Source organism: Homarus americanus, unplaced genomic scaffold (genome assembly GCF_018991925.1).
Source record: "Homarus americanus isolate GMGI-L3 unplaced genomic scaffold, GMGI_Hamer_2.0 scaffold2539, whole genome shotgun sequence".
Taxonomy (NCBI): Eukaryota; Metazoa; Arthropoda; class Malacostraca; order Decapoda; family Nephropidae; genus Homarus; species Homarus americanus.
Window position 1 is genome coordinate 6785097 of NW_024725489.1, and position 26466 is coordinate 6811562.

The following is a 26466-nucleotide window of genomic DNA, read 5'->3' on the forward strand; positions in this document are numbered from 1 at the left end:
CACTCACTGTACCACCTCCGCCCATCGGTGAGAACCAATACAAACTTAGTAGTTGTATACTGTATGCATGCACTATTTTCTATAGAAATGGCAATGTTTTTCTGTATATATACAGTACCTGCAATGTATTTCATGGGGCAAAGGGAGGCTCAGGAATGTAACTCTCGTATTTTATCTATTTCTCATGGGGAAAATCTATCAGTTTAACGTTGTTTTGTATGTAGTCGCATTTTTAAGAACGTAACCTTGACGTTAAGAGAGGACTTAGTGTAGCTGCCAATGACGTGTTGGTGAGTAATGCTATCCTTTATAATGTTAGGAAGCTACCTTTTGGTGCTGGGCCATATGTTATACACACACACCTTATCCTTTATTTTCACAAGTAATAAAACTAATAATGACATATGACGTAAAAAACCAAGTGTTTAAAGATATAAATGCATCTGCCCCTGAATGAAATACAATACAAAATTGTGAAAACAATGATAATTTGCTTATTGATCAAGTAACAAGTGTCGACAGCCAATCAAAACTCATCCAAGGTATCGTCGCGACCCTAGAAATCATAGAATTCAACAGAAAGTTCTTAGATTTTAAGATGAACCGTCGTGACACCCAGTTAGCTTTGAGAAGTCGCATTGTGGGCCTAAGAGAAGCTGGACTCTCTATCTGAACCATATCCTGTGATCTTGGAATATCAGCTGCTACTGTAATCAAGTGGAATAGAAGATGAGAGGAGAGTGGCAACCTGAACGACCTTGGTAAGTACTGTACTGATCAGACTGACACGTTATTGGTGATTACACAGGCAATTAAATATAATTACTTAGTATAAAAAATTAGTGGCTTTTAATCAGCATGTTCTTTTGATTAAGAGAGACATCAGCAGCCATGAGTGACTACTCCTGAAGACGATGCAAGATTCTTGAGAGCAGCTGAGGACAACCCTTTCTCTAATGCTGTTGCAATTTGCTTAGATCTGCGGCTGGACATGAGTGCTAGAACTGTCCGGAGGCGGCTTCATGAGGCGGGTATCTACCACAAGATTCCCGCCAAGAAAGAACGACTGACAGAGGAACACAGTGCTGCCAGACTCACCTTCGCTCGTCAACATACTGAGCAGTCGCTGGAATTCTGGGACAGAGTTGTCTTCGCAGTCGAAAAGACCCTTGCATCGACCAATCACGGCAGAATACACATGTGGACGTGCAACAACACTAGGTAACAATAAAACAGTATTACCCCGCTTTACGCTTTTTTTTTAAGCGTTTCCACGTTTATGCGGTACCCTGCCGAACACGGAATGCTCACTTTACGCGGTGCGTGTACTCTTTTACACGGAGAGCGGCTGGCGGTCCTCTCGGGCCGCGAAATTTTTGGATTCAAACTTCCCACCCTCCCGCCATGTGGGGTAAGCGGCGCGAGTAGGCTGAGCAGTGTATGTCTTTGTTGCGTTATTGGTGACGTCGTATAACGTATCGGACTGTGATTGGGCCAAGCATCCTTACCTCCCTCCCCCGCTAGCTGTGATTGGTTTAATGTAATATAACGTGCCCCGCCAAGGGAGCGTTCAAGCCCCTTGACCTTCCGGCTCCAGTTACACCCCTTCAGGCTACACCGTGTATATCGGTATCTATTGTTCCATAAGAATGGCTTCCACTGGACCACCACCACCACCACCACCACAAAGAAACCTTGCATTACTAGGACCCAGCCGCCCTAAGCCAAAGAAGATATGAAGTTCCCTAAGCTAAGAAATTAAATACAAGATCATCCAAGAGTTGGAGAAAGGAACAAGACAGGTTGATCTCGCGCGCCAGCATGGTGTTAACGAATCTACGATTCGGATGATCAAGAAGGATGCAGCCAAGATGAAGGAGCACATGAACATCACAAAGTCTACAGGTGCTTCTATGATCAAGTATTGCCACAACCAGGTGCTTCTCAAGACGGAGAAATTACTTGTGAGCTACTTGATTCGTCAGGCGCGACGGAACATGGCAGTGGGCACGCGCTCAGTTAAGGAGTACGCACGTGAATTGTATGCTGCAGTGTCACGTAAGATGGGAATTGCAGAGCCCAAACCCTTCAATGCTTCCTCTGGGTGGCTACACAGGTTTAAGAAGAGGAACAACATCAACAACATTAACATTGGTGGTGAAGAAGCTAGTGCTGACAGTGTTGCGGCTAGGGATTTTCCTCTGTTTTTACACGAGATTATGGAGGAAGGACAGTACACCGACGACCAGGTGTTTAACATGGACGAATCTGGTCTTTTTTGGAAAAAGCTACCTTCCAAGACCTTCGTTGTGAAGAATGTAACAAAGTGTCGGGGCCGGAAGTTGCAGAAGGAGCGCATCACCGTCCTGTTTACCACCAATGCCTCCGGTACCTGTAAGCTCAAGTTATCGGTAATCCACACAGCACGCAAGCCGCACGCCTACAAGAGCATGGACATGACCAAGCTATTGTAAATGTCCACTGGCTGACCGCACGTAAGGTGTGGATGTTCTCTACTCTGTCCCTCTCCTGGTTTGATGACTGTTTCGTTCCCGACGTGAAGAAATTCTGTGAGCAACAGAATGTTCCATTCAAGATTTTCTTGCTGCTTGACAGCGCACCAGGACACTCGCCCCTACTGTTGGATCGTCACCCCAACGTAAAAGTGGTCTTCCTTCCTCCCAACACTACGTCATTAATACAGCTGCATTCTCTGCAAAGAAGTTAAAGCTAATGAGCGACTATACCAACACCAAGGATGAGTTGCGTAACCTGGGTGACACCGATAGCAAGAGCGAAGAGGACGAGGAACAACAGTTGGCAGAGCAAGAAGTACAGTTAACCCTCACTTTACGCGGTTAATGTAACCCGGAGGGTACCGCGGAAAGCGAGAAACGTGTAAAGTGAATAACATAACATATGGGATTAATTGAAATGGAGTCCGGGCCGATCCCCAAACTCCACTTTTTGACGACACACAACTATGTTGTAGTAAAAATTTTATCTTAACTTTATGATGGTATGAAAAAACAAGTAATATAGAAGAGGTTAGGTTAGGAAAGATAAAGGTTAACATAGGAAAAATAAAGGTTAGGTTAGAAAACTAAAAATTTGGTAGAAGAGATGGGTCGGCATACGGGGATGGAGGCTGGTTCCGAGGCAGAGGGCAGATTACTGGCCCTCAGGTGAATCACCATTACTAGGTGCATCACCATCACTATCAGTTACAGTTGTCAGGGCTTCCCTGACAAATCCCTCAAAGTCACCTTCACTGTCACTATCACTATCACAGAACAATGGATGCACTATACACGGTGTGGCCTGGAGGGATGAAACTGCCGCGGCTAGGTCAAGCGTCGTCTTTCCTCCCTCCCTCCCCCGGGTGGACACGTCATAATACTTTAAGCCAATTACAGTTAGCAGTAGAGGGGGGTAGGGATGCATGGCCAATCACAGGTCTGATACGTCATATGACGTCAGTGATAACGCAACAAAGACACACACTGCGCAACCTTACTGCGCCGCTTGCCCAAGCGGAGGGAGGAGGAGGGAGAGGCAGGCAGGCAGGCGGGCGGGTGGGGCGAATCTAAAAATAGCGTCGCGCCGGACACTCTCCGCGTAATGGGGTTCACGTACCGCGTAATGTGAGCACATGAGGTTCTGGCAAGGCACCGCGTTAACGTGGAAACGCGGAATGCGGGACCGCGTAAAGTGAGGGTTAACTGTACAGTACTCCCTCTTTATCGACGGGGGTTACGTTCTGTAAACGGCCGTCGATAAAGAAACCGTCGATACCGTGATGGTTACGTAATTTTTCTAACTATTATTAGCATATGTTGAATAAATGTACCTTTAAGCATTAATGCGTTTCCTTTACACATAACCTTAAATAATAGTGTATAAATAATAATATAATAAGTGGACAAAAATACTAGCAAACTTACGATTTCATTTATTGAAGTGAACATCGGTCCTTACAGTAAACAAAACAGTGTACAGTACAGTAAAAGTCCAAAAATCCGGATGCCCAAGGCAAATTGTTTACCATTTATTATTACAACACTTTACACTGAAACGCGGGTAGTTTCAACAAAAATATTGTATATTTCCATTCAAGTATTTATTCAAGTCAATTAGGAGGGAATATTATTGTAATACAACAGTTTTTTAACTAAACCATTCGAAAAGTGATTACGGTAACATCTTTTGAACGAAAGAAAGCGCAAGTCATTGTTTTCGTCACGATTTGATCCCACTTTCCACTGTAATACATACGTCATTTCAACAAAAATATTACATTTCCGTGAATGTATTATATCAAGCACAGTATGAATAGAATATCATTGTAATATAACAGAATTTTAACCGAAAACTATTAAAAAAACGAGTAACATCTCAAGAACATTGGAAGGTTAGGTAAAGTCTTTTGTTTTCGTCATGTATTTTATCCTATTTTACATTGAAATACGTCACGTTTCAGCAAAACTACTATTTATTTCCGAGAATATATTCATTCAGGCGCAGTTTAGGTAAAATATACGTGTGATGTAATAATTTTTTAACTGAAAACGATTCGAAAAACACGTACCCTCTAGCCCTGTTCAAGGAGAGGACTGGGAGAAGCTGTTTGGTGCTGCAGACGATGACAAGGAAAATGATTTTGATGGATTTTAATGAAAATATTCAGAAATATGGTATCGTAATATTTATTCAAGTCAATTAGGATATTATTGTAATACAATACAACAGTTTTTTAACTAAACCATTCGAAAAGTGATTACGGTAACATCTTTTGAACGAAAGAAAGCGCAAGTCATTGTTTTCGTCACGATTTGATCCCACTTTCCACTGTAATACATACGTCATTTTAGCAAAAATATTACATTTCCGTGAATGTATTATATCAAGTACAGTTCAAAATAAAAATCCGGCTAAATAATCCGTCGATAAAAAATCCGTCGATAAAGAGGGAGTACTGTACTTGTGAAACACTTTTGGAGAAAATTCAACGTCAAGAAAGCTGTGGACTTCTTGGTGGAGGCATGGGATCAGCTGTCTGTAGCAACGGTTCGTCAAGCATGGAGACATGTGTTGCAAGGTATTCCAGGTGGGAGGCAGAGTCAATCTGTGACTGGTGAGGTTCAGACTGTTGCAGTAGCAGTGGACCTTGCCAGAGAAGCTGCGCAGAGTGTTACAGCTGCAGGCTTCTCCGAGACCACCAAAGACGACATCCTGGAGGTGATAAGGGATCCTGATGTTGCTGCCGACGAGATGTTAGATGATGATGACATCAGTGAAATAGGCAGGTGGTGCTTCATCCCAAGAAGAACGCAAGTTATTGCATAGTAATGTAAGGGGTGCCATCGAGCGTGTTGAGAAACTGAAGCTCCTCCTTTCCGACGACCCTGACGATAACCGGTATGAAGTCTTCACTACCCAGCTGTTGCAGACTATGGAGCCCTACATCAAGGTTTATCACGACAACATAAACACCAGCCGTCAGCAAAGCATTACCGAGTTCACTGCCCGCAACCCACCACAGCCAGCCCAAGCCAGTGATAGTGACAGAGACAGTGATGGTGACTTTGAGGGATTTGTCAGGGAGGCACTGATAAGTGTGGCTGACAGTGATGATGACTCACCTGAGGGCCAGTAGCCTGCCCTCTGCCTCGGAACCAGCCTCCATTCCCGTACGCCGACTCATCTCTTCTACTAACATAAGTGTTAAACCTAACCTTGTTTTTTTCTAACCTAACCTACAGTATATTATTCTCTTATTGATTGTTCCCTTCTATATTATGTGTGTGTGAATACCATCATAAAGTTAAGATGTTATTTTTACTAAAACGTACGTATTGTGTCGGGAAAAAGTGGAGTTTGGGGGTCGGCCCAGTCTCCATTTCAATTAATCCCATATGTTATGTTGTTCACTTTACGCGTTTCTCGCTTTACGCGGGGCGCCGTGGGTTCAATTGACCGCGTAAAGCGAGGGTTCACTGTATACAGTGCAATATATAATCACACTGTTGAAAAAGATGAATATTAGTTCTTTTAAATAAATGTAATTCTTACCTTCAGTTTGTGGTGATGATCAGGCTGGTTATGTGTATTGTCTTCTGATGTTATTTTCTTCTTCTTGTACACATCTTTACGTGGTCTGTTGTCCTCTGGATAACTATAATTATGGGCTGTTATTTTCTTCTCCTTGTGCACATCTTTACGTGGTCTGTTGTCCTCTGGATAACTATAATTATGGGCTGTTATATTCTTCTCCTTGTGCACATCTTTACGTGGTCTGTTGTCCTCTGGATAACTATAATTATGGGCTGTTATATTCTTCTTCTTGTACACATCTTTACGTGGTCTGTTGTCCTCTGGATAACTATAATTATGGGCTGTTATTTTCTTCTCCTTGTGCACATCTTTACGTGGTCTGTTGTCCTCTGGATAACTATAATTATGGGCTGTTATTTTCTTCTCCTTGTGCACATCTTTACGTGGTCTGTTGTCCTCTGGATAACTATAATTATGGGCTGTTATTTTCTTCTCCTTGTGCACATCTTTACGTGGTCTGTTGTCCTCTGGATAACTATAATTATGGGCTGTTATTTTCTTCTCCTTGTGCACATCTTTACGTGGTCTGTTGTCCTCTGGATAACTATAATTATGGGCTGTTATTTTCTTCTCCTTGTGCACATCTTTACGTGGTCTGTTGTCCTCTGGATAACTATAATTATGGGCTGTTATTTTCTTCTCCTTGTGCACATCTTTACGTGGTCTGTTGTCCTCTGGATAACTATAATTATGGGCTGTTATTTTCTTCTCCTTGTGCACATCTTTACGTGGTCTGTTGTCCTCTGATAACTATAATTATGGGCTGTTATTTTCTTCTCTTGTGCACATCTTTACGTGGTCTGTTGTCCTCTGGATAACTATAATTATTGTTATTCATCCTTGTGCACATCTGTTATTTTCTCCTTGTGCACATCTTTACGTCTGTTGTCCTCTGGATAACTATAATTATGGGCTGTTATTCTTCTCCTTGTGCACCTCTGGATAACTATAATTATGGGCTGTTATTTTCTTTCTGTCATCCTTGTGCACATCTTTACGTGGTCTGTTGTCCTCTGGATAACTATAATTATGGGCTGTTATTTTCTTCTCCTTGTGCACATCTTTACGTGGTCTGTTGTCCTCTGGATAACTATAATTATGGGCTGTTATTTTCTTCTCCTTGTGCACATCTTTACGTGGTCTGTTGTCCTCTGGATAACTATAATTATGGGCTGTTATTTTCTTCTCCTTGTGCACATCTTTACGTGGTCTGTTGTCCTCTGGATAACTATAATTATGGGCTGTTATTTTCTTCTCCTTGTGCACATCTTTACGTGGTCTGTTGTCCTCTGGATAACTATAATTATGGGCTGTTATTTTCTTCTCCTTGTGCACATCTTTACGTGGTCTGTTGTCCTCTGGATAACTATAATTATGGGCTGTTATTTTCTTCTCCTTGTGCACATCTTTACGTGGTCTGTTGTCCTCTGGATAACTATAATTATGGGCTGTTATTTTCTTCTCCTTGTGCACATCTTTACGTGGTCTGTTGTCCTCTGGATAACTATAATTATGGGCTGTTATTTTCTTCTCCTTGTGCACATCTTTACGTGGTCTGTTGTCCTCTAGATAACTATAATTAGGGGCTATTATTTTCTTCTTCTTGTACACATCTTTACGTGGTCTGTTGTCCTCTGGATAACTATAATTATGGGCTGTTATTTTCTTCTCCTTGTGCACATCTTTACGTGGTCTGTTGTCCTCTAGATAACTATAATTAGGGGCTATTATTTTCTTCTTCTTGTACACATCTTTACATGGTCTGTTGACCTTAAGATAACATTCATCATCTGATGTTATATTCTTCATGTCATACACATCTTTACCTGGTCTTCTTTTCTCTAGATAACTATAATTACATGTTGTTATTTTCTTCGCGTTGTACCAATCTTTACGTGGTAGGTTTTCCTCTAGATAACAATTATCATCTGATGTTATATTCTTCATGCCATACACATCTTTACGTGGTCTTCTTTTCTCTAGATAACTATAATTACGGGTTTTTATTTTCTTCGCGTTGTACACATCTTTATGTCGTCTGGTGTCCTCTAGATAACTATAATTACATGTTGTTATATTCTTCTTCTTGTACACATCTTTACGTCGTCTGTCTTCCTCTAGATAACTATCATCAGTTTTCTCCTCGCTGTACACATCGTTATGTGGTCTGTCTTGCTCCCTATAATTCTCATCATCTGTTTTCTCTGCCTTTCCACAGTCATCACCTCTGCCTATAACATACATTAAATCGCTCACATGTTTCATCTTCCAGAGGTCGTCAAAGTTCTTCACAGTAACAGGTAGTGATGGTTCACTCCTCCTGCAGTAGGTCTTCGTGGGTTTTACCACCACCAGCTCTTCTTCACCCTTACAGCGAACATCATCCTGAAATATAATCCACATAAGAAGTACGACATCAAGGCAGAAAGTTGTCATCATACTCAGTACTAAAGCTACTTTGTGTACAGCTCGTATGGCCACAACAGTGAACTTATATTGTACAGTAACAAAGAACAAACCAACTGCTTGAATGGCTAATAAGTTGATGTGGTGAAATGATTAGATGTTGTCCTCAATCTCAAAAAGCTTTAGGCACATCAATTCATATACCAGTACAGTGGTCCCTAGGCTAACAAACGCCTCGGTTAACGAATTACCTTCCATAAGAATCTTCATTTCGGTTAATGAAAACAAATTCGGTTAATGAATTCCTTACGAATTCCTCTCAACATGTTTTCGCTTGCTCACCAGCTGGAATGTTAGTCCACCAATACAGTAATCAGTTCTAGGGCTTAAATTCGTTCCCATTTGAGGAAATATAAAAAAGGTTGTACTATTCAATAATTTTACAAGTTTTATATTAATTTTTTTTAGTTCATTTTAACAATTATTTAACATAATTGAAGTACAGGAAACTAGTTTTTAGCGCGCCAAACAGCCCCTTGACTCACCCAGCAGGCGTCAGTTTGTATCTCTGGTCAGTAGAGGTAACATCTTGCTTGACTCTCTCTTGAACAAAAACTATTTTTACGTTTTTACAGTACAATTATTGGTCATTCTGAAATTTATATTACATATTGATAATATATAGCGCAGTGCAGTGTTGATTTAAAGAAAATAATCTTTAATTACAGCTAGTGAACTTAAAATTTTAGTGGTGAAATTACTGTATTGAATCCAGCATGGCACCAAAGAAATCGAAAAAGGCGATTTCAGTTCAAGTGAAACAGGAAATTATGAAGAAACACGAAGAAAGCATTAGAACAAATGTACTTAGTAAGGAATATGGCGTGTCAGCATCAACTGTGTCGACAATTCTTGCACAGAAAGACAAGTTCAGAGAAGTGAAAGTGAGAGACAAATCTAGCAGAGTGTTTAAAGGTAGATCATTAATAGCAGAAACAGAGAGGTTACTTCTTATTTGGATTAAGGAAATATACGAACATTTAAAGGAAGATCAACCTGGTTCTTCTGGCACAGAGTTTGAAGAATTTAGGGCCAGCAAGGGATGGTTCGAAAAATTTAAAAAAAGAAGTGACATTTTTAGTGTTGTTGGGCATGGTGAAGCTGCCATTGCAGATAAAGAAGGAGCAGCAAAGTTTCTAGTGGAGTTTAAGAAAGTGGTGGAGGAAGAAAATTATCTTCCACAGCAAGTGTTCAAGATGGACGAAACTGGGCTGTTCTAGAAGATAATGCCCAAAAGGACATTCATCACCAGAGATGAAGCCTCTTTACCTGGGCATAAACCCATGAAGGACCGTCTCACTCTATTGCTTGGTGCCAATGCTTCAGGGGATTTCCGACTGAAGCCCATGCTTGTCTACCACTCTGAGAACCCCACGGTGTTCAAGCAACAGAAAGTGGTAAGAACAAAGCTTGGAGTATATAGGAAGTCCAACTGTAAGGCATGGGAGACAAGACAGCTCTTTAATGAATGGGCTGTTGAGGTGTTTGGCCCTTCTGTCAAGAGTTATCTAACCACCAATAAACTTCCTTTAAAGGCTCTTCTCCTTATGGATAATGCCCCTGGTCATGACCCTCAACTTGCCAGCACTTTGGAGGCTCAATTTGACTTTGTCAAAGTGTTGTTTTTGCCTCCCAACACTACATCAATTATGCAGCCAATGGACAAGAATGTAATCAGCAACTTCAAGAAGCTGTACATGAAAAAAATGTTCAGGAGGTGTTATCAGGCAACTTCCACTGATCCTGAACTAACACTGGCACAATTCTGGAAGACACAATTCAACATCCTGGAGGCTGTAAAATTGATTGTGTCCTCATGGCGAGAAGTCTCCATTAGATCCCTCAATTCTGCATGGAAAGCACTGTGGCCATCAGCAGTCCATGATTTTGAGGGATTTGATGAAGAAACGGAGTTGGACCAGGAGATTGTGTCCATTGGTCAGTCATTGGGTCTCGAAGTGGAGGAGGATGATGTGGAAGAGCTTGTGATGTCTCATGAGCAGGAACTTACTACTGAAGACTTGCAACAACTGGATAAGATGTTAGAAGCTGACAGTGGTGAGGAGGAGAGGGAAAGTGATGACCATATGTCTTCTTCAGATTTAAAGGATGTTGTTTACCACTGGGAGATTTTCAGGAAACTGGCATCAAGGCACCCTGATGTGGAAACAACAGAACCTGTTTTGTGTAGTGTTGAAGACAAAGTGCTCTCCTTCTTCAGAAATCAGTTAATGATGAGGTGGAGAAATGCCCCACAAAGAAAAATTGGCAGTTTCTTCACTAAAAGGCAGTGGGAAAAAGATGCTAGCCCTCAACCTTCCACTTCAAAAAGGAGAGAGGATTTTCCTGCTGCAGAATCTGTCAGTCCAGAGGTTCCTGATATTTTCATGGAAGGTGACTCGCCTTCCAAGCAGTAAAATGCTTCTCCTCTGCCCTCACTTCCTTCTCTTCTCCCTTCTCCTCCTCCACCTCCCACTTCAAATTCACATCAGCATCATCATCCAGGAGCCTTCTACATACAAACCTCAAAGTAAGTGTACTTTACTGCATATTTTTTTTACTTTATGTAATTTTCGATGAGCTGGAATCAATTACCCAAAATCCCATTGAAACAATGGTTTCGGTTAACGAACGACCTTCTGGAACGAATTGTGTTCATTAACCAAGGGACCACTGTACAGTATACAGTATATGAGGCTATCAGTAACACAGTCAGCTAAATGCCAGAATAAAAAAAAAGGAGAAAAGGCAGTTAAAGTTTTTAAACTTTCAAACTGCCACATCTTTTGAACCATTAAAGATATTTTAGTGATTTTTTTTTACATGATAGCTTAAAACATCTTCTTTTGTGCTTTGGCAGTTTCAGAAACGAAAATGAATGGCATTTTGGAAGAAAAAACATAACTGAATTTTTCTCCACTTGCATAAACCAAACCACACTATACAGTATAATCCTCAAACGAGTGACATAACTTTTCCACCATTAAAGATATTGTAATTATTTTTTGTGTGAGGGTAATTGTATGAATGTACAGTACTTTCATGTTGGGAAGGAGCAGCAACATATAACAGTTCTTTTTTTCGGGGGATGGGGGTGCCGAAAGAGATGTGTTTACAAGGCACTAAGAGTGCCAGGCACTTATAGAACGGGTGGAGTGCTGTGATTGGCCACCGAAGTATGGAGAGCAATGTGTCATTGGCGATGTTTAAGCTACGTTAATTCTTACTTGGCACATGACACTTTCAACTATCTCAGGTAAGTAACGAAGACCTCACACCCGCCATATTAAGTGAATTTAGCTCAGCTGAACTTTGTTGAATATCAGCAAATTCCGAGGATGAAATAATGCAAATTTTTTTTTAAATTCTGAGAAACTTTTCTCAGTACCCGGAAAAATTCTGGGGATGAGGGATTTTGCCGGGTTTCAGAGTCATTTCGTTACCCGGAAATCTCTCATTCCCATGAAGTGCTCTGCACCAATTGTTCCAGCTAACGAGAATATCACTGTATCACTATTTATGAAAGAATGGATATTGGTATTGTAATGATGGACTTGAATGGTGGATAAGTTTAGGTCACATAGATTGGCCATTTGGAGACATAGGTTACCACAGGGGTATAGGAAAGGAACACATTTCCACAACTGTAATAAAAAAAATTATCACACAAAGTCAATTGCAGTGACACTATTTACAAAATCACATTGAATGATTTGCCAATCTGAGAAAGAGCGTCCCTCACTGTAACAGAGAAGCTATCTTATAACTGATCAAGTTAAACTCACAACCTTGAGCATGCACAGGAGCATCATGTGACATCATGATTTCTACTGACTGCCAGGTTTAATTCATGGAAGTAAGAAGTAAACACAGAGAGACCCCATAGAAGAACCCCCACAGAAGGACCCCATAGAAGAGCCCCCACAGAAGGACCCCATGGAGGAACCTCTTGAGAAGGACCACAGAGGAACCTGCACAGAAGGACCACACCGAGGAGCCCCCACAGGACTACACAGAGGAACCCCCACAGAAGGACTACACAGAGGAACCCCCACAGAAGGACCACAGAGGAAGCCCCACAGGACCACAGAGAGGAATCCCCACAGAAGGACTACACAGAGGAACCCCCACAGAAGGACCATAGAAGAACCCCCACAGAAGGACCACAGAGGAAGCCCCACAGAAGGACCACATAGAGGAACCCCCACAGAAGGACCACAGAGAGGAATCCCCAGGTCCCTCATAAACACCATCTGAGTGAACTACTACACCACGTGAGTTCCTCCTAACACCATCTAGGAGGGAGTTACTACACTACGAGTTTGCTGTTCAACACCTGCGTTAATCTGTATGTTCACTGTATGTTCCTTTACCTTTCTCTAATGAAGGCTTTTGTTAAACCACCAATGTATGTAATAAGTCATTTATGTCCAAGGTATATTTTCAGCCTTCGGGCTGCTGAATTTTTTCAATAAACCGTTAATTATTATTATTATTATTATTATTATTATTAGAGGAACCCCCACAGAAGGACCACAGAGAGGAACCCCCACAGAAGGACCACAGAGAGGAATCCCCACAGGACCACATAGAGGAACCCCCACAGAAGGACCACATAGAGGAACCCCCACAGAAGGATCACATAGAGGAACCCCCACAGAAGGACCACATGATGAATCCCCACAGAAGGACCACATAGAGGAACCCCCACAGAAGGACCCACTGATGGATCAGAGAGGAAACCCCACAGAAGGACCACAGAGAGGAATCCCCACAGAAGGACCACATAGATGAACCCCCACAGAAGGACCACAGAGGAACCCCACAGAAGGACACATAGAGGAACCCCACAGGACCACATAGAAGAACCCCACAGAGAAGGACCACAGAGGAACCCCACAGAAGGACCACAGAGGAACCCCAGAAGGACCACAAGAGGAATCCCCACAGGACCACATAGAGGAACCCCCACAGAAGGACCACATAGAGGAATCCCCACAGAAGGACCATAGAGGAACCCCACAGGACCACAGAGAGGAACCCCACAGAAGGACCACATAGAGGAACCCCACAGGACCACAGAAGAACCCCCACAGAAGGACCACAGAGGAACCCCACAGAAGGACCACAGAGGAACCCCCATAGAAGGACCACATAGAGGAATCCCCACAGGACCACACAGAGGAACCCCCACAGGACCACATAGAGGAACCCCCACAGAAGGACCACATAGAGGAACCCCCACAGAAGGACCACATAGGAACCCCCACAGAAGGACCACAGAGAGGAATCCCCACAGGACCACATAGAGGAACCCCCACAGAAGGACCACATAGAGGAACCCCCACAGAAGGACCACAGAGGAATCCCCACAGAAGGACCACAGAGGAATCCCCACAGAAGGACCACATAGAGGAAACCCCACAGAAGGACCACACAGAGTAACCCCCACAGAAGGACCACAGAGGAAGTCCTACAGAAGGACCCCATACATCAATTCGTTCACATCTTTCACCTTCCAGAGGTCGTCAAACATATTCTCAGAAACAGATAGTAACGGGTCACTCCTCCTGCAGTAGGTCTTCTTGGGTTTTCCCACCATCAGCTCTTCTTCACCCTTACAGCAAACATCATCCTGAAATATAATCCACATAAGAAGTACGACATCAAGGCAGAAAGTTGTCATCACACTCAGTACTAAAGCTACTTTGTGTACAGCTCGTATGGCCACAACAGTGAACTTATACTGTACAGTACACACAAGAAAGCTCGACAATGAAAGTCGTAACAAAGAACAAACCAACTGCTTAAATTGCTAATAAGTGAAATGATTAGATGTTGTCCTCAATCTCACAAAACTTTAAGCACATCAATTCATATACTGTACCTGTACAGTATACAGTATTACCCCGATTTACACGGTCAATTGAACCCACAGGGTACCGCGGAAAGTCAAATCCGCGTAAATGGAACAACAGAACATATGGGATTAATTCCAATAGAGACTGGCCCGACCCCCAAACTCCACTTTTTCCGACACAATACCTATGTTGTAGTAAAAATAACATCTAAATTTTATGATGGTATGCTCACACAATTAATATTTAAGAGAAATACAGTCACCAGGTTAATGTCCATTCAAATAATAGACTCAAATCACCCCCCCCCCTCTTGCCAGCTCACTGGCCCCTACCTCTCTGAGAAATGATTGGGTGAAACACTAGATTTTAACGTTTAGTAATAAATAATACCTCAGACTAAAATTAGGGTAATATAATTTACATTTCTGGATTCCCTGTAGGTCAGGGAATATTTTGAATGTAAACTTCATATATTTTGCACAAAAGATAACATATTTACTCAGAGTAAACATTAGATCTAAAATTTGTATGTCTAATGCAAAATCCATGATGTTTATATTCAAAATGATCATCATATTGTAAGAATTCCAGCAATGTAAATTATATTCTGGTCCAGTAATTTGTATGAATTTTATGAGCTAAAACAAATATCTTCAGTTAATAAAAAAAATATTCTTCATGACACTGTCAATCAAAGTGCCCCAACTTGCCTCCCCCCCCTCTTCCAACCGCACCAGATGGTCGGTCGGCCCCAACCCTCCCCCCACCTTCCCTCCCTACCAGAGAAATGTTGGGTGAAAAAACTAATTTTAACTTTTAGTAACAAATAATACCTCGCACTAAAGTTAGGATAATGTAATTGACATTGCTGGATTCCTTGTAAGACCAGGAACATTTTGAATATAAATGTCATATATTTTGCACAAAAGATAACATATTTACTCAGAGTAAACATTAGATCTAAAATTTGTATGTCTAATGCAAAATTTATAATGTTTATATTCAAAATGATCATCAAATTGTAAGAATTCCAGCAATGTAAATAATATTCTGGCCGGGTAATTTGTATGAATTTTATGAGCTAAATAAAAAAAAAAAAATTATACTTCCTGAGTATATGGGTAGATGAACCGCGGAAAGTGAAAGTTGGTTCTGGCGAGGCACCGCGTATATGAGAAATCGCGTAAAGTGAAACCGCGTAAAGCGGGGTAATACTGCATATATCTTTGCCATCTGAGGAAGTTTTCACAAACCCTCTTTTTTAGTTTCATTAAAATTTACTAAATATCAGCTAACTTAATGCTACCCTAACCTAATCCTCCAAATAGTGTTTGGGTAGTTAATCTTTAGGTGAAATAAGCAAGGGATGATTCTTCAGGTGATCTGATGTACTGACCACGGTCGTACATGTTAGTTAACGTAAAATCAGACGATTCATATTACGCTCAAAGCCCATACAACATGTAGCTATAACTTCTCTATTGAGTTCCCCAATTGAGATATCCATTTTCTCCCCATTTCAGAATGCCTCAATCATCCGTTTTCTCTCGAGTAGGGCCGAGACTCTGATATTCATTAGTATCTCTCATTATGTTATGAAATTTTAAATTGCAGCTGAAATCTTTCATGTTACATTAAGTTAGATATGACTACTGACAGATGAAACATTCAAGATCCCTTGTGAGTGATGTTGAAAGCTTCAACTGTATTTACTGTTTGTAGAATTGTCAATAAGTTTTGAGGAGAGTCGGCCAGTAGAAGCGACGAATCCCTAATATTGCCCATGGGGGATGCCATGAGCTGCCAAATGATACTCAAGTTATATCATTTTGATTTCCAATCATCAGAGAATCTGATGTTTTTATTGAAATTATTGTCAGTTGTATATTTTAGAAAGTAATTAATATCCTGAAAAGAATATAGGTAGTCCCCGACTTACGACTGCTTGGACTTGCGTCCATCGGTGCTTACGACCTGCTCTGACCTTACGACCGGCGGGACATACGACCGCGGCAGTCGCGACCAAAATATTTTCAAATGATGCGCGCATTTTCTATACCGAAACGTTTCTGTCCCGGGAGAGAGCGTGGCGCGGCTTGGGTCGCCGCGTGGGTACACTCACTCAGTGGAGCGCTTAGTTGGTGTTTGGCTATCGTATCCTATACTGATCGCGCTGTGAACTTTCGTTATCGTATTTAATTGACTTTATAATGACTGGAAAGCGTAAAAGTGAGAGTGCTGGTGGTGCTCCAATGAAAAGGAGACAGGCAATTACTTTTGAGATGAAAATGAAGATAATAACGCAGCATGAGAATGGAAAACTGTAACAACAATCTCACGTGACCTAGGTTTCTCACACTCGACTATATCCACTATTCTGAAGAACAAGGAACGTATTCGTGATGTAGTGAAAGGAACAACACCTATAAAGGGAACTATAATTTCAAAGAAAAGACAAGGTCCTATTCACGATATGGAAAAATTATTGGTGATCTGGATAGAAGACCAGATACAGAAGCGTGTACCCTTAAGCCTTCTAACCACAGGCTAAAGCAAGAAGCCTGTTCCAAAGCTTGAAGGAGCAGGCAGGAGATGAATGTGATCAAACCTTTACATGAAGTCATGGGTGGTTTGATAGATTTAAAAAACGCTACAGTCTACACAATGTTAAGGTGAGTGGAGAGGCAGCTAGTGCTGATGTTGGTGCTGCCGAAGCTTTTAAGGAGGAGCTAAATCGTGTCATAGTGGAGGGAAATTATTTGACTGAGCAAATAATTAATGTGGATGAAACTGGCTTATTATGGAAGTGCATGCCTGAACGGACATACATCCACAAAGAGGCGAAAACAATGCCAGGATTCAAGGCATTCAAGGACAGAATTACACTTCTGTTGGGGGGAATGTTGCTGGTTTAAAGCTAAAGCCCTTCATGATCTATCATTCAGATAACACACTGCCAGTGTTTTATCGCAGTAATAAGAAAGCCTGGATGACCTTAGCACTGTTTGAGGATTTGTTCATGACTTATTTCATTCCACGAGCCAGGGAGTATTGTTTGCAACAACGTTTTCCATTCAAGATTTTGCTGATTTTGGATAATGCTCCGGGACACCCACCACACCTGGACGACATGCACCCTGATGTTAAGGTAGTCTACATTCCACCTAATACTACCTCTACATCAAACCCATGGATCAAGGTGCTATTGCTGCCTTTAAAGCGTATTATTTACGCACGACCTTCGCTCAGGCTGTTGCTGCTACTGAAGGTGAGAAAACGCTCAGAGAGTTTTGGAAGGAGTACAATGTTTTGTCATGTATAAAGAACATTAGTGCAGCATGGGATCAGGTTACAAAACATTCAATGAATGAAATATGGAAGAAAATCCTGAAAAGATATGTGAACAGTTTCAAAGGATTTAATGAAAATGAAGTTATTTCGGACATTAGTAACAAGATAGTGGAGTTAGGTAAACAGCTGGAGTTAGAAATTGATAATGAAGATGTTGAACAGTTGGTTGAAAGTGTAGCAGAAGAGCTCAGTAACGAGGATCTTATTGAACTAGATGCACAGAAAATTGCAGAGGAAGAAGAGAGACAAAATGTAGAAGAAGAACCTGCACCCCACAAAAAGTTTTCAGTGAAACAAATGGCAGAGGCATTTACTACATTTAATAAAGGAATGCAAATGTTTGACGGCATGGATAAAAATTTTGAGCGTTATGCCAATGTTGACAGAATGATCCAAGATGCACTTGCCTGCTACAGAGAAATATATAATGAAAAGAAAAAACAAACTGTGCAGTCTAAATTGGACATCTATTTTAAGAAGTCCCCCAGTGCCGTCTCCTCACGCCCCACCAGTGCTGCCTCTTTACTCCCTCAAGATGATCCAATACCTTCAACCAGCAAGTTTCCACAGTCCATAAACCTGTCTGAAGAAAGCGACATTGATGACCCACCCAGCCCTGTCTCCTCCTCTGCTTCATCCAATTAATATAGTCCCGTGTGCATTCAGCTGACTACATTAAAAGTAAGTGCTCAGTCACACTGTATCCATTCCTCATTATTTATTACTTTTACTGTACTGTATTTCATTGTAGATTTTTTTATTTTTTTTTGAAGGAAAACAATTTTGACTTTTTTTTTTTTTTTTTATCTATGTCAGACTTCCGACCTGGATTTGGGTCCCTAGCCCCGTCGTAAGTCGGGGAGCACCTGTCAGTCTTCTTATCTCCAAGATCTAATATCAAACTGTCAGTAGGCCCTTGTCTAAAATTTGATGATGTCCATTTCAAAATTGCCTGGCAAGCTCAGACTCTGACTATATTGTAAACAATAGATGTAAGAAATTGATCTGACTCATGATGTAATGACCACGGTCGTACACGTGAGTTAACATAATATCACACAATTCATATTACGCTCAATAGCCCATAAAACATGAAGCTATGCCTTCTGTATTGATTCCCCCATCTGAGGCGTCCATTTTCTTATCGCTTCAGGACGTCTGAGCCCACCGTTTCTCTAATTTCATGTATCTCCGAGATTATGATATTTCGTCATACCTCATGTCAGTTTCGGAGATTTGAAATTGGGAGAGAACCCAGTCACATTATATTGTATTAGATATGTCTGATTACAGATGAAACATTCAAGATCCCTTGTGAGTGATGTTGAATGCTTCAACTGTATTTATTGTTAGTAAAACTAGTCAAATAAGTGAGTGTTGAGTCTGCCAGTAAGTGACAAAGTACAGGTATACTAATATTGCCCTTGAGGGATGCCTGAGTTTCCAAATGCTACTGAGGTTAGATCAGTGCAATGCCCAAACATCAGAATGTAGTTCTATTCTTGTCAGTTGTGTATTTAAAAAAAACCCATTAATCTCCCGAAAAGAATCCGTCAAACACCTTATCTTGAAAATCTAACGCATACCCATAGTGAGTTCCTTGTCTAAAATTCCGCCGCGGTAGTAAGAACGGCGTTGTCAGCGTGTGTATTAAACGCCCATTTCAATATTTCCTGGCAAGCTCAACCTCTGAAAAGATTGTAAAAAATAGATGTAAGAAATTCACCGTAGGCATGACACCGAGTTTCATAGCCAAATGTACAGCAACTGATTTAAATGAAAATTCTATCATTGCATAACTAGCCCTTTCTGGCAGGCCTGAGTTACCAATTAGCCCAGTTGTTGCTGTAATAATATAAATTATTCCTTTATACAATTATTTGTACAATACAGTCAGTCCTCGACTTATGACAGGGTTAGGGACCGACGACCAGGTCCTAAGTCGAATTGGTCGTAAGTCGAAAATGCAAAAATAATACATAGAAAATCTAAAATGGGTCTCTTTTTCTTCTCAGCACCACAAGAACTCTCACTTTTACGCTTGCCAGCCATTTTAAAGGGAATTACAAACACAAATTTTTGTCAGTACACAGCGCGATTGTTTTAGCTGTGGTTTGATATCAAACTATCTCACTTGTTAACACTTGCCTGAATGAGTGTAGGGTAGTCGCTGGTACCTTTGATGCAGCTGAGTGAGATATCAAGTAATCTCATGGCGTGTCACCTTTGATACAGTCGTAGATTGGTTGATAGTTGAAATCGTCACGGCTATCCTGGGTTGTACTTGTAATTATCTTAGCTTGTAAGTTACACAAGACACACAGGTACTGTTCTCTTCACTCGTTGTTCCTTGGTTTAATGTAAACGCATGTGGTGATTTTCTAGTTATATTGGGTAGTCATGTCTATACAATTATTTGTTATTGATAGACTAATGAGCATTAGCTATTAGCTTGTAATTAGCTGATACAATTAGAGAGAATTGCAGCCTGGAGAGCTGGTCTCACGACACGACATTAGAGTCTCGGGTCTAGTTGTGAACTGGGGAAACTGGGCTGTGCTCTCTTGAGTCTGGTGCCTGGTGGTTGGAGAGTAATCACCCTTTAACACAGACATTTATCTAAAACAGCCTACTCACACACGGAGGGTTGAGTCTGTAGATTTATGAGCTGTACACCCGAGAAGGTGTGAAAGAACAAATGTTTATGTAGCTTTATGCTCAATAGTCTAGGTGGTAGAATGTATATAATGAATACATGTCCTTAGCCCATATTTATATAATATTAATGTGACAGAGGCTAATACACGATCACTAACGTCGGGACTCGAAAATACGTAATTTGAAAAATATTTTATACAACTGCGGCGATCGTATGTCCGGGTGGTCGTAAGTCGAGTAGGTCGTAAGTCGAGGAGTACCTGTAATATATAACACTATCCCTCCTTATAAAACCAAAAATGTCTGAAACTTAATCAAATGGAAATATATCCTAATAATATAAACTAAACCATCATCTAATAAGGAATGTTAACAAAATAAAGCACAGCAATATAGGAAACTACAGTAATTGAAGTAAGTTACAATATAGTACAGTATTGTATATTATAAGTACAGTCAGTTCTGCTACAACGCAATAGTTGTGTTCTTGTAAAACCTCGCTTTGTAGAAATTCGCGCAATAGAAATAACAGGGATTATGGAGAAAATAGGGTTAGGTGCAGATTACTACTCGAAATCGAAAAAAAATTAGTAGTTAGCCTAACACAAAGGATAGCACAGTCTAAATAAATGTTACATTCATATCTAATAATGAAATCATACAGTAAATGTAACACTTTACCTTGAAAAAATATGAATATAACTTGATGGGGGAGAAGGGTGATGTTGAGGTTGAAGAGTCATGCAGACAGGAGTTGAGAGTTGTCATCGTTATCATCAGGTGCAGCTTCGGTTGCATGATTGGGACGAAAAAACCTCTAATTCCAGAAGTGGATGACTGTGGTTCAGTGTCTTCAGTCTGCTTCTTGGGGGTTGACTTAAAAAAGACGTCTAATGTTTGCTGCTTTGCCGTCTTTCTTCTTTCATAAAGAAGCTGTTCATGAGGTGCCAAAAAATATTTAACACCACGAACTGGAATCGTGCTCCATTCTGCATTGTAGTCATTGTCTTCCAAGAGCTGCAACTGCTTATCAACTTCCCTCAGGATAGAAGACAAAAGAGAAGTGGGAAGCTCTCGTGAATCAATTGAACATGTGATGTTGAACATGAACTGTAAGCACTGCATAACCCCGCGCCAAGCGACAGTACACTTAAAACGTTCGAGTGGAATCGCGTTACAGCCAACACACGTTCGCGTTTTACAAATGTCGTTCTTCTATTCATCAATCGCGTTATAACCAATTCGCATTGACAAAACACGCGTTGTAGCAGAAACGACTGTAGTAGACACTAAAATAAAATAAAGAAAATATTCAAGTTGTATAGTCATTAAGGTATCTAGGAGGGTTTCTTTGTCGTTCTGGATATCTCCTGGAAGCAACTACCGGGTAGTCGCTCATTGGGAGAAGGTATAGTTTTATTAGGAGAACCTTGGAATTGCCCCAAAACCTCTGAAACTGTAGGACTTGCATTTTCAGTTTCACTTATTTGAGGCTCTACTTCATTCATTATAGGATACACATCTGGAAGCACATTAGGAATAGGATTCGAATATGAATTAGTGGTTTCATTATTTGAATTTTCATCTACCGGTACTAAAGCCTCCTCAGGGACTATTTCCTCATTTACTCTTTGAGGGCACTTCAGCAATTGGTCTATGTCTTTTCCCTACATAGCCATCATAAACTTTCACTAAGTAATGTCTTTCTCCAAGCACTTTCTCCACTTTACCTTGCTCCCATTTTTCTTTTCCTCTATAATTTCTCACTTGCACTGAATCACCCAATTTCAGCACACGACAAACACGTGAAACAGTTCGGTTCGCCATGAATTCTTGTGCTACTTGTACTTTCTTCGTAAAAGATGGAAATATTAAATCCAAACGAGTGTGCAGTTTCCTTCCCATCAGCAGCACAGAAGGGGCGATTCTTGTTGTAGAATGTGGAGTGATGCGATACGAAAGCAGGTATCTTTGTAGGACAGTCTCAGCATCTTGCTTTAGTACTTCAGCTTGACGTAAGGCTGACTTAAGTACTTGAACTACTCTTTCTGCTTGACCATTCGTAGAAGGTTTATATATGCTGAGGATGTACGATGCAAAATACCGGTTGTTTAAGCAGAAATCCGCAAACTCTTTTGAAGTGAATTGCGGGCCATTACCCGAGACTAAAATCTCAGGTAATCCGTGTCTACTGAAAACCTCACGGAGAACCTTTACCGTAGCCTCGGCTGTAGTACTCTTCATTTGAACTACTTCAGGATACTTACTGTAAGCATCGACAAGTACAAAGTACATCTTTCCCAAGAATGGACTTGCAAAATCAGCATGAAGTTTTGACCAAGGTTTGGAAGGAAAAGTCCAAGGATGAATTTGTGCAGTAGGTGGATCTGCCTTCATGGATTGACATACTTGACATGAAGAAACTCCTTTAATTTGCTTGTCAAGATTGGGCCACCATACATAGGACCTTGCCACTACCTTCATTATTGTCATGTCTAGGTGTGTCTCATGTAGTTCTCGAAGTATGTCCCCTTGCAGTGCAGTGGGAATTATGACACTAAGTTCCCATAGAACACACCCCTGTTCAATGCTGATTTCATCTCGACGCTGTAGGAAAGGTTGTAAACTTGGATCACACTCATCAGTACTTGACCATCCATACTGAGCATATATCAGAACTTTGGATAATATTGGATCTACTGCAGTTTTCTTCTTGATCATTTGATGTGTTACAGTTGTGAGGATGTCTGTTTCAAACAAGTAGCAATTTACAACCTCACTGTCACAGTTCACTTTTGTAGCCAGAGGGACTCTTGACATGCTATCTGCATCAACATGAGCAGCCGTGTTCCTGTATTCTATGTTGTAGTTGTATGAAGCCAACTTAAGTGCCCATCTTTGCAGTCTGGCAGATGAACAGGTTTCTCTGGGCTGAACAAGGAAACCAATGGGCAGTGATTTGTAATCAACGTGAACTGCCGGCAGTAAAGGAACTGCCGACAGTTCATGCTTAGGGCTTCTTTATCTAACCGAGAATAGTTTTTCTGAGCACTTGTTAATGTACATGAGGCAAAAGCAACTGGTCGGTAACACCCATCAATAATGTGTGACAATACAGCACCAATACCATATGAAGAAGCATTACATGAAAGAAACAATGGTAAAGAGTCATCATAGTGTACAAGAGTATCTGAATGTAGCAGTAACATTTTTGCCTTAGAGAAAGCTTCATCCTCTACTTTGGTCCAAACCCAATGAACATCCTTCCTTAGCAATCTATTCAGGGAAGCAAGTACAGTGGAGTGATTCTTCAGAAATCTGGAATAAAACATTATCAGGCCTAGGAAGGATTTTAAGGCTGTTACATCTTTAGGGGGTGGAGCTTGACTTATGGCAAGAAGTTTATCTTCTGTGGGATGAAGGCCCTCACCATCTATTCTATGACCAAGATATGTGACAGAATTTTGCTCAAATTTGCATTTGTTCTTATCTAATCTGAAACCTGACTCTTGCAACCTTTACAGAACTTTACACAACGTATCTAGGTGATCCTTCTTGGTCTTTTCCTGCATTGAGGATATCATCTAACTAACATACAACCTTTGGAATGTCAGAAAGCATATTATCCATTATTCTCTGAAAAATAGCAGGGCCAGAGTGAACACCAAAAGGCAATCTCTTAAACACAAAAAGTCCAATGTGAGTATTGATAGTGAGATACAGTGAGTTCTGCTATAACGCGTGTTTTGATAACGCGAATTTGCTCTAACGCGATTTATGAATTAGGAACGATATTTGTATAACGCGAACGCTTGTTTGCTATAACGCGATTTTTGCTTACTCTTTCTCCAATTTTGTGGTACAGTGGGGTATGCTATAACGAATCTAATTGGTTCTAGAACCTTGTTCCTTATAGCATTCGTTCGTTATAGGATTAATCCGTTCCAGGCCCCCAAATACAACCACTTAACACTGAAAAATATAATATAAAATTTTAAAAATTGTAAAAAAGTGCATAAATATGCATCTAAACCCCTGAAATAAAGAATATCATTAATATTTGTAATAAAAAAACAATAAATTAGAAAAAAAAAAATTAAATAATGTTCGTTGTAGGAGTTTCGTTCGTTATAGCATTCTCAATTTTATAGGTAAAACCGTTCGTTATAGGAATATTCGTAGTAGGATCCGTTCGTTATAGCATACCCCACTGTATTAACTGTGAATATAGTAAAGAAGAATATCAACAAGAAGCGTTCTGGTGATAGAATTCCCGGTGATGATCGTAAAAGAAAGGATATAACACTTGAAGAGAAGCTCGATTTTATCAACCTCAAAATCACCCTTCTCCCCCATCAAGTAAAGTGTTACATTTACTGTATGATTTCATTATTAGATATGAATGTAACATTTATTTAGACTGTGCTATCCTTTGTGTTAGGCTAACTACTAAATTTTTTCGATTTCGAGTAATCTGCAACTAACCCTATTTTCTCCATAAGCCCTGTTATTTCTATTACGCGATTTTCTATAACACGATATTTTACAAGAACACAATTATCGCGTTATAGCAGAACTACCTGTACAGTATACTAGTCTGGTTTTACACAGTTAATTAAACCCATGGAGGTCTATGTATCAAGCGAAATGCATAAATAAAATAACAGAACCTATGGGATTAATTGAAATAGAGACTGGGCCGACCGCCAGACTCACCTTTTTTGGCTATATCCGACACAATACTGTACATTGTAGTAAAAATCTCATCTTAATTTTACGATGGTAGTTCAGGGCCTCTCAGGGGGTGGTGGGGGTCCAGCGGAAGCCATTGAGTAGAAAGAAAAAAAGCACTGGTTCCTGGGAATGAGTGAATATACATGGAGACATTGAGACTGACGCGGCGGCAGAGAGCGTGGGTGGCGGGGGTGGCAAGGATGCCTAGACCAATCACAGCTCGTAGCGGAGGGGGTGCGTGGGTGGTAGGGATACGTGGCCCAATCACAGTCTGCGACGTCACCGGCGCAAGTCTGATGTCAGCGGTGACGTCAGCGTCCAGCACCTCACCCTGCTGCTTGCCGCGTACATTATAGAATTTACAGTGTAAATAATAATTATCTCTTCCGACAGGTGCCGCGTAAATGGCCTTCCGCGAAAAAAAATATCCGAGTAAAACCAGACTTTACTGTACTTACTAGATTCAATCGCAATAGGAAATTTGTGGTATGCTTGTGACATGTCCAGCACACTAAACACTGAACAATTCATCAAAACTGAATGTAAATCTTCAACCTTTGGAATAGGGTACATTACTACATCAACACATTTTTTGAAAGTCACACTAAAATTACCACACACTCTGACTTTATCTGAATCTCTTTTATTCACAGACACAATGGCAGCAGCACCAAATGAAGTTCATGAAACTCTCAATTACTCCATCACTTTCCATTTTCAGTGACTCATTTTGTACTCTGGATTGAAAGGCATACAGAACAGGTCTACAGTATCTTTGTGAAATTTTGAATTTTATGAAACAGTGAGTTCAACTTGCGGACCATTATAACATCCTAGCTCATCTTTAAACAATTTACTGTAATTTTCTAGGATAGTGGAAACATCTGGAACATTTTTAGAGACATGAAGATGATTTACAAAAAACACCTCTTTCCAATCGGGTACCAGTTTGAACAAGCAGTTTCTTCCTAGAAAAGCACATGAACCTTTTGGAGCAATTACTAGTGGAAGTTTAAACGGTTTCCTTTTGTAATCAATTTCCACTTTTATTTCACTTATGGTGTAAGGTTTTCACCAGTATAAGTAAGGAGAAGTGATCTAGAAAAATATTTCTCATACAAGTCCTTAGCGGCAATAGTAATGGCACAACCTGTATCTAACTGCATGGTAACATCAAAGAAACATTAATGGGAGCATTTGCAGTAACACTGGTATGTACAGAATTCACAGTATGTATTTGCTCTTGAAGTTGTAGAACATCTTGTACTTCATTGTCTTTGTA

General features: G+C 40.6%; 2 protein-coding genes across 2 annotated transcripts; both read right to left on the minus strand.

The window, feature by feature from the left end:
• Positions 1-973: 973 nt before the first annotated feature.
• On the minus strand, positions 974-21575 carry LOC121865123 (uncharacterized protein PF07_0086-like). The gene is made up of 5 exons (XM_042364450.1): positions 21423-21575; positions 14096-14215; positions 7051-8499; positions 6073-6864; positions 974-1168 (listed from the first exon to the last, which is right to left on the minus strand). Exons 1-5 carry the CDS (start codon positions 21573-21575, stop codon positions 974-976), a joined length of 2709 nt encoding a protein of 902 aa, XP_042220384.1.
• A 212-nt stretch (positions 21576-21787) lies between these two features.
• Positions 21788-25200, minus strand: LOC121865125 (uncharacterized protein K02A2.6-like). The gene is made up of 3 exons (XM_042364451.1): positions 25167-25200; positions 22181-23425; positions 21788-21972 (listed from the first exon to the last, which is right to left on the minus strand). The coding sequence occupies exons 1-3, from the start codon at positions 25198-25200 to the stop codon at positions 21788-21790; spliced, it is 1464 nt and encodes a 487-aa protein (XP_042220385.1).
• Between the last annotated feature and the right edge of the window lie 1266 nt (positions 25201-26466).

What these genes read in the sequence shown, in the direction of transcription:
- LOC121865123 (XM_042364450.1), bottom strand. Translation starts at nt 21,575, where the DNA reads ATGCAGTGCTTACAGTTCATGTTCAACATCACATGTTCAATTGATTCA. An exon ending in TGTTTGACGACCTCTGGAAG is followed by an intron (nt 8,500 to 14,095) that starts GTGAAAGATGTG and finishes ATTATATTTCAG; the next exon opens with GATGATGTTCGCTGTAAGGG. An exon ending in ATCATCACCACAAACTGAAG is followed by an intron (nt 1,169 to 6,072) that starts GTAAGAATTACA and finishes GGTCGATGCAAG; the next exon opens with GGTCTTTTCGACTGCGAAGA.
- LOC121865125 (XM_042364451.1), bottom strand. Translation starts at nt 25,200, where the DNA reads ATGTACAGTATTGTGTCGGATATAGCCAAAAAAG. An exon ending in GTCGGATATAGCCAAAAAAG is followed by an intron (nt 23,426 to 25,166) that starts GTGAGTCTGGCG and finishes TACTGCCGGCAG; the next exon opens with TTCACGTTGATTACAAATCA. An exon ending in AAAAGAAAAATGGGAGCAAG is followed by an intron (nt 21,973 to 22,180) that starts GTAAAGTGGAGA and finishes ATGTGCTTCCAG; the next exon opens with ATGTGTATCCTATAATGAAT.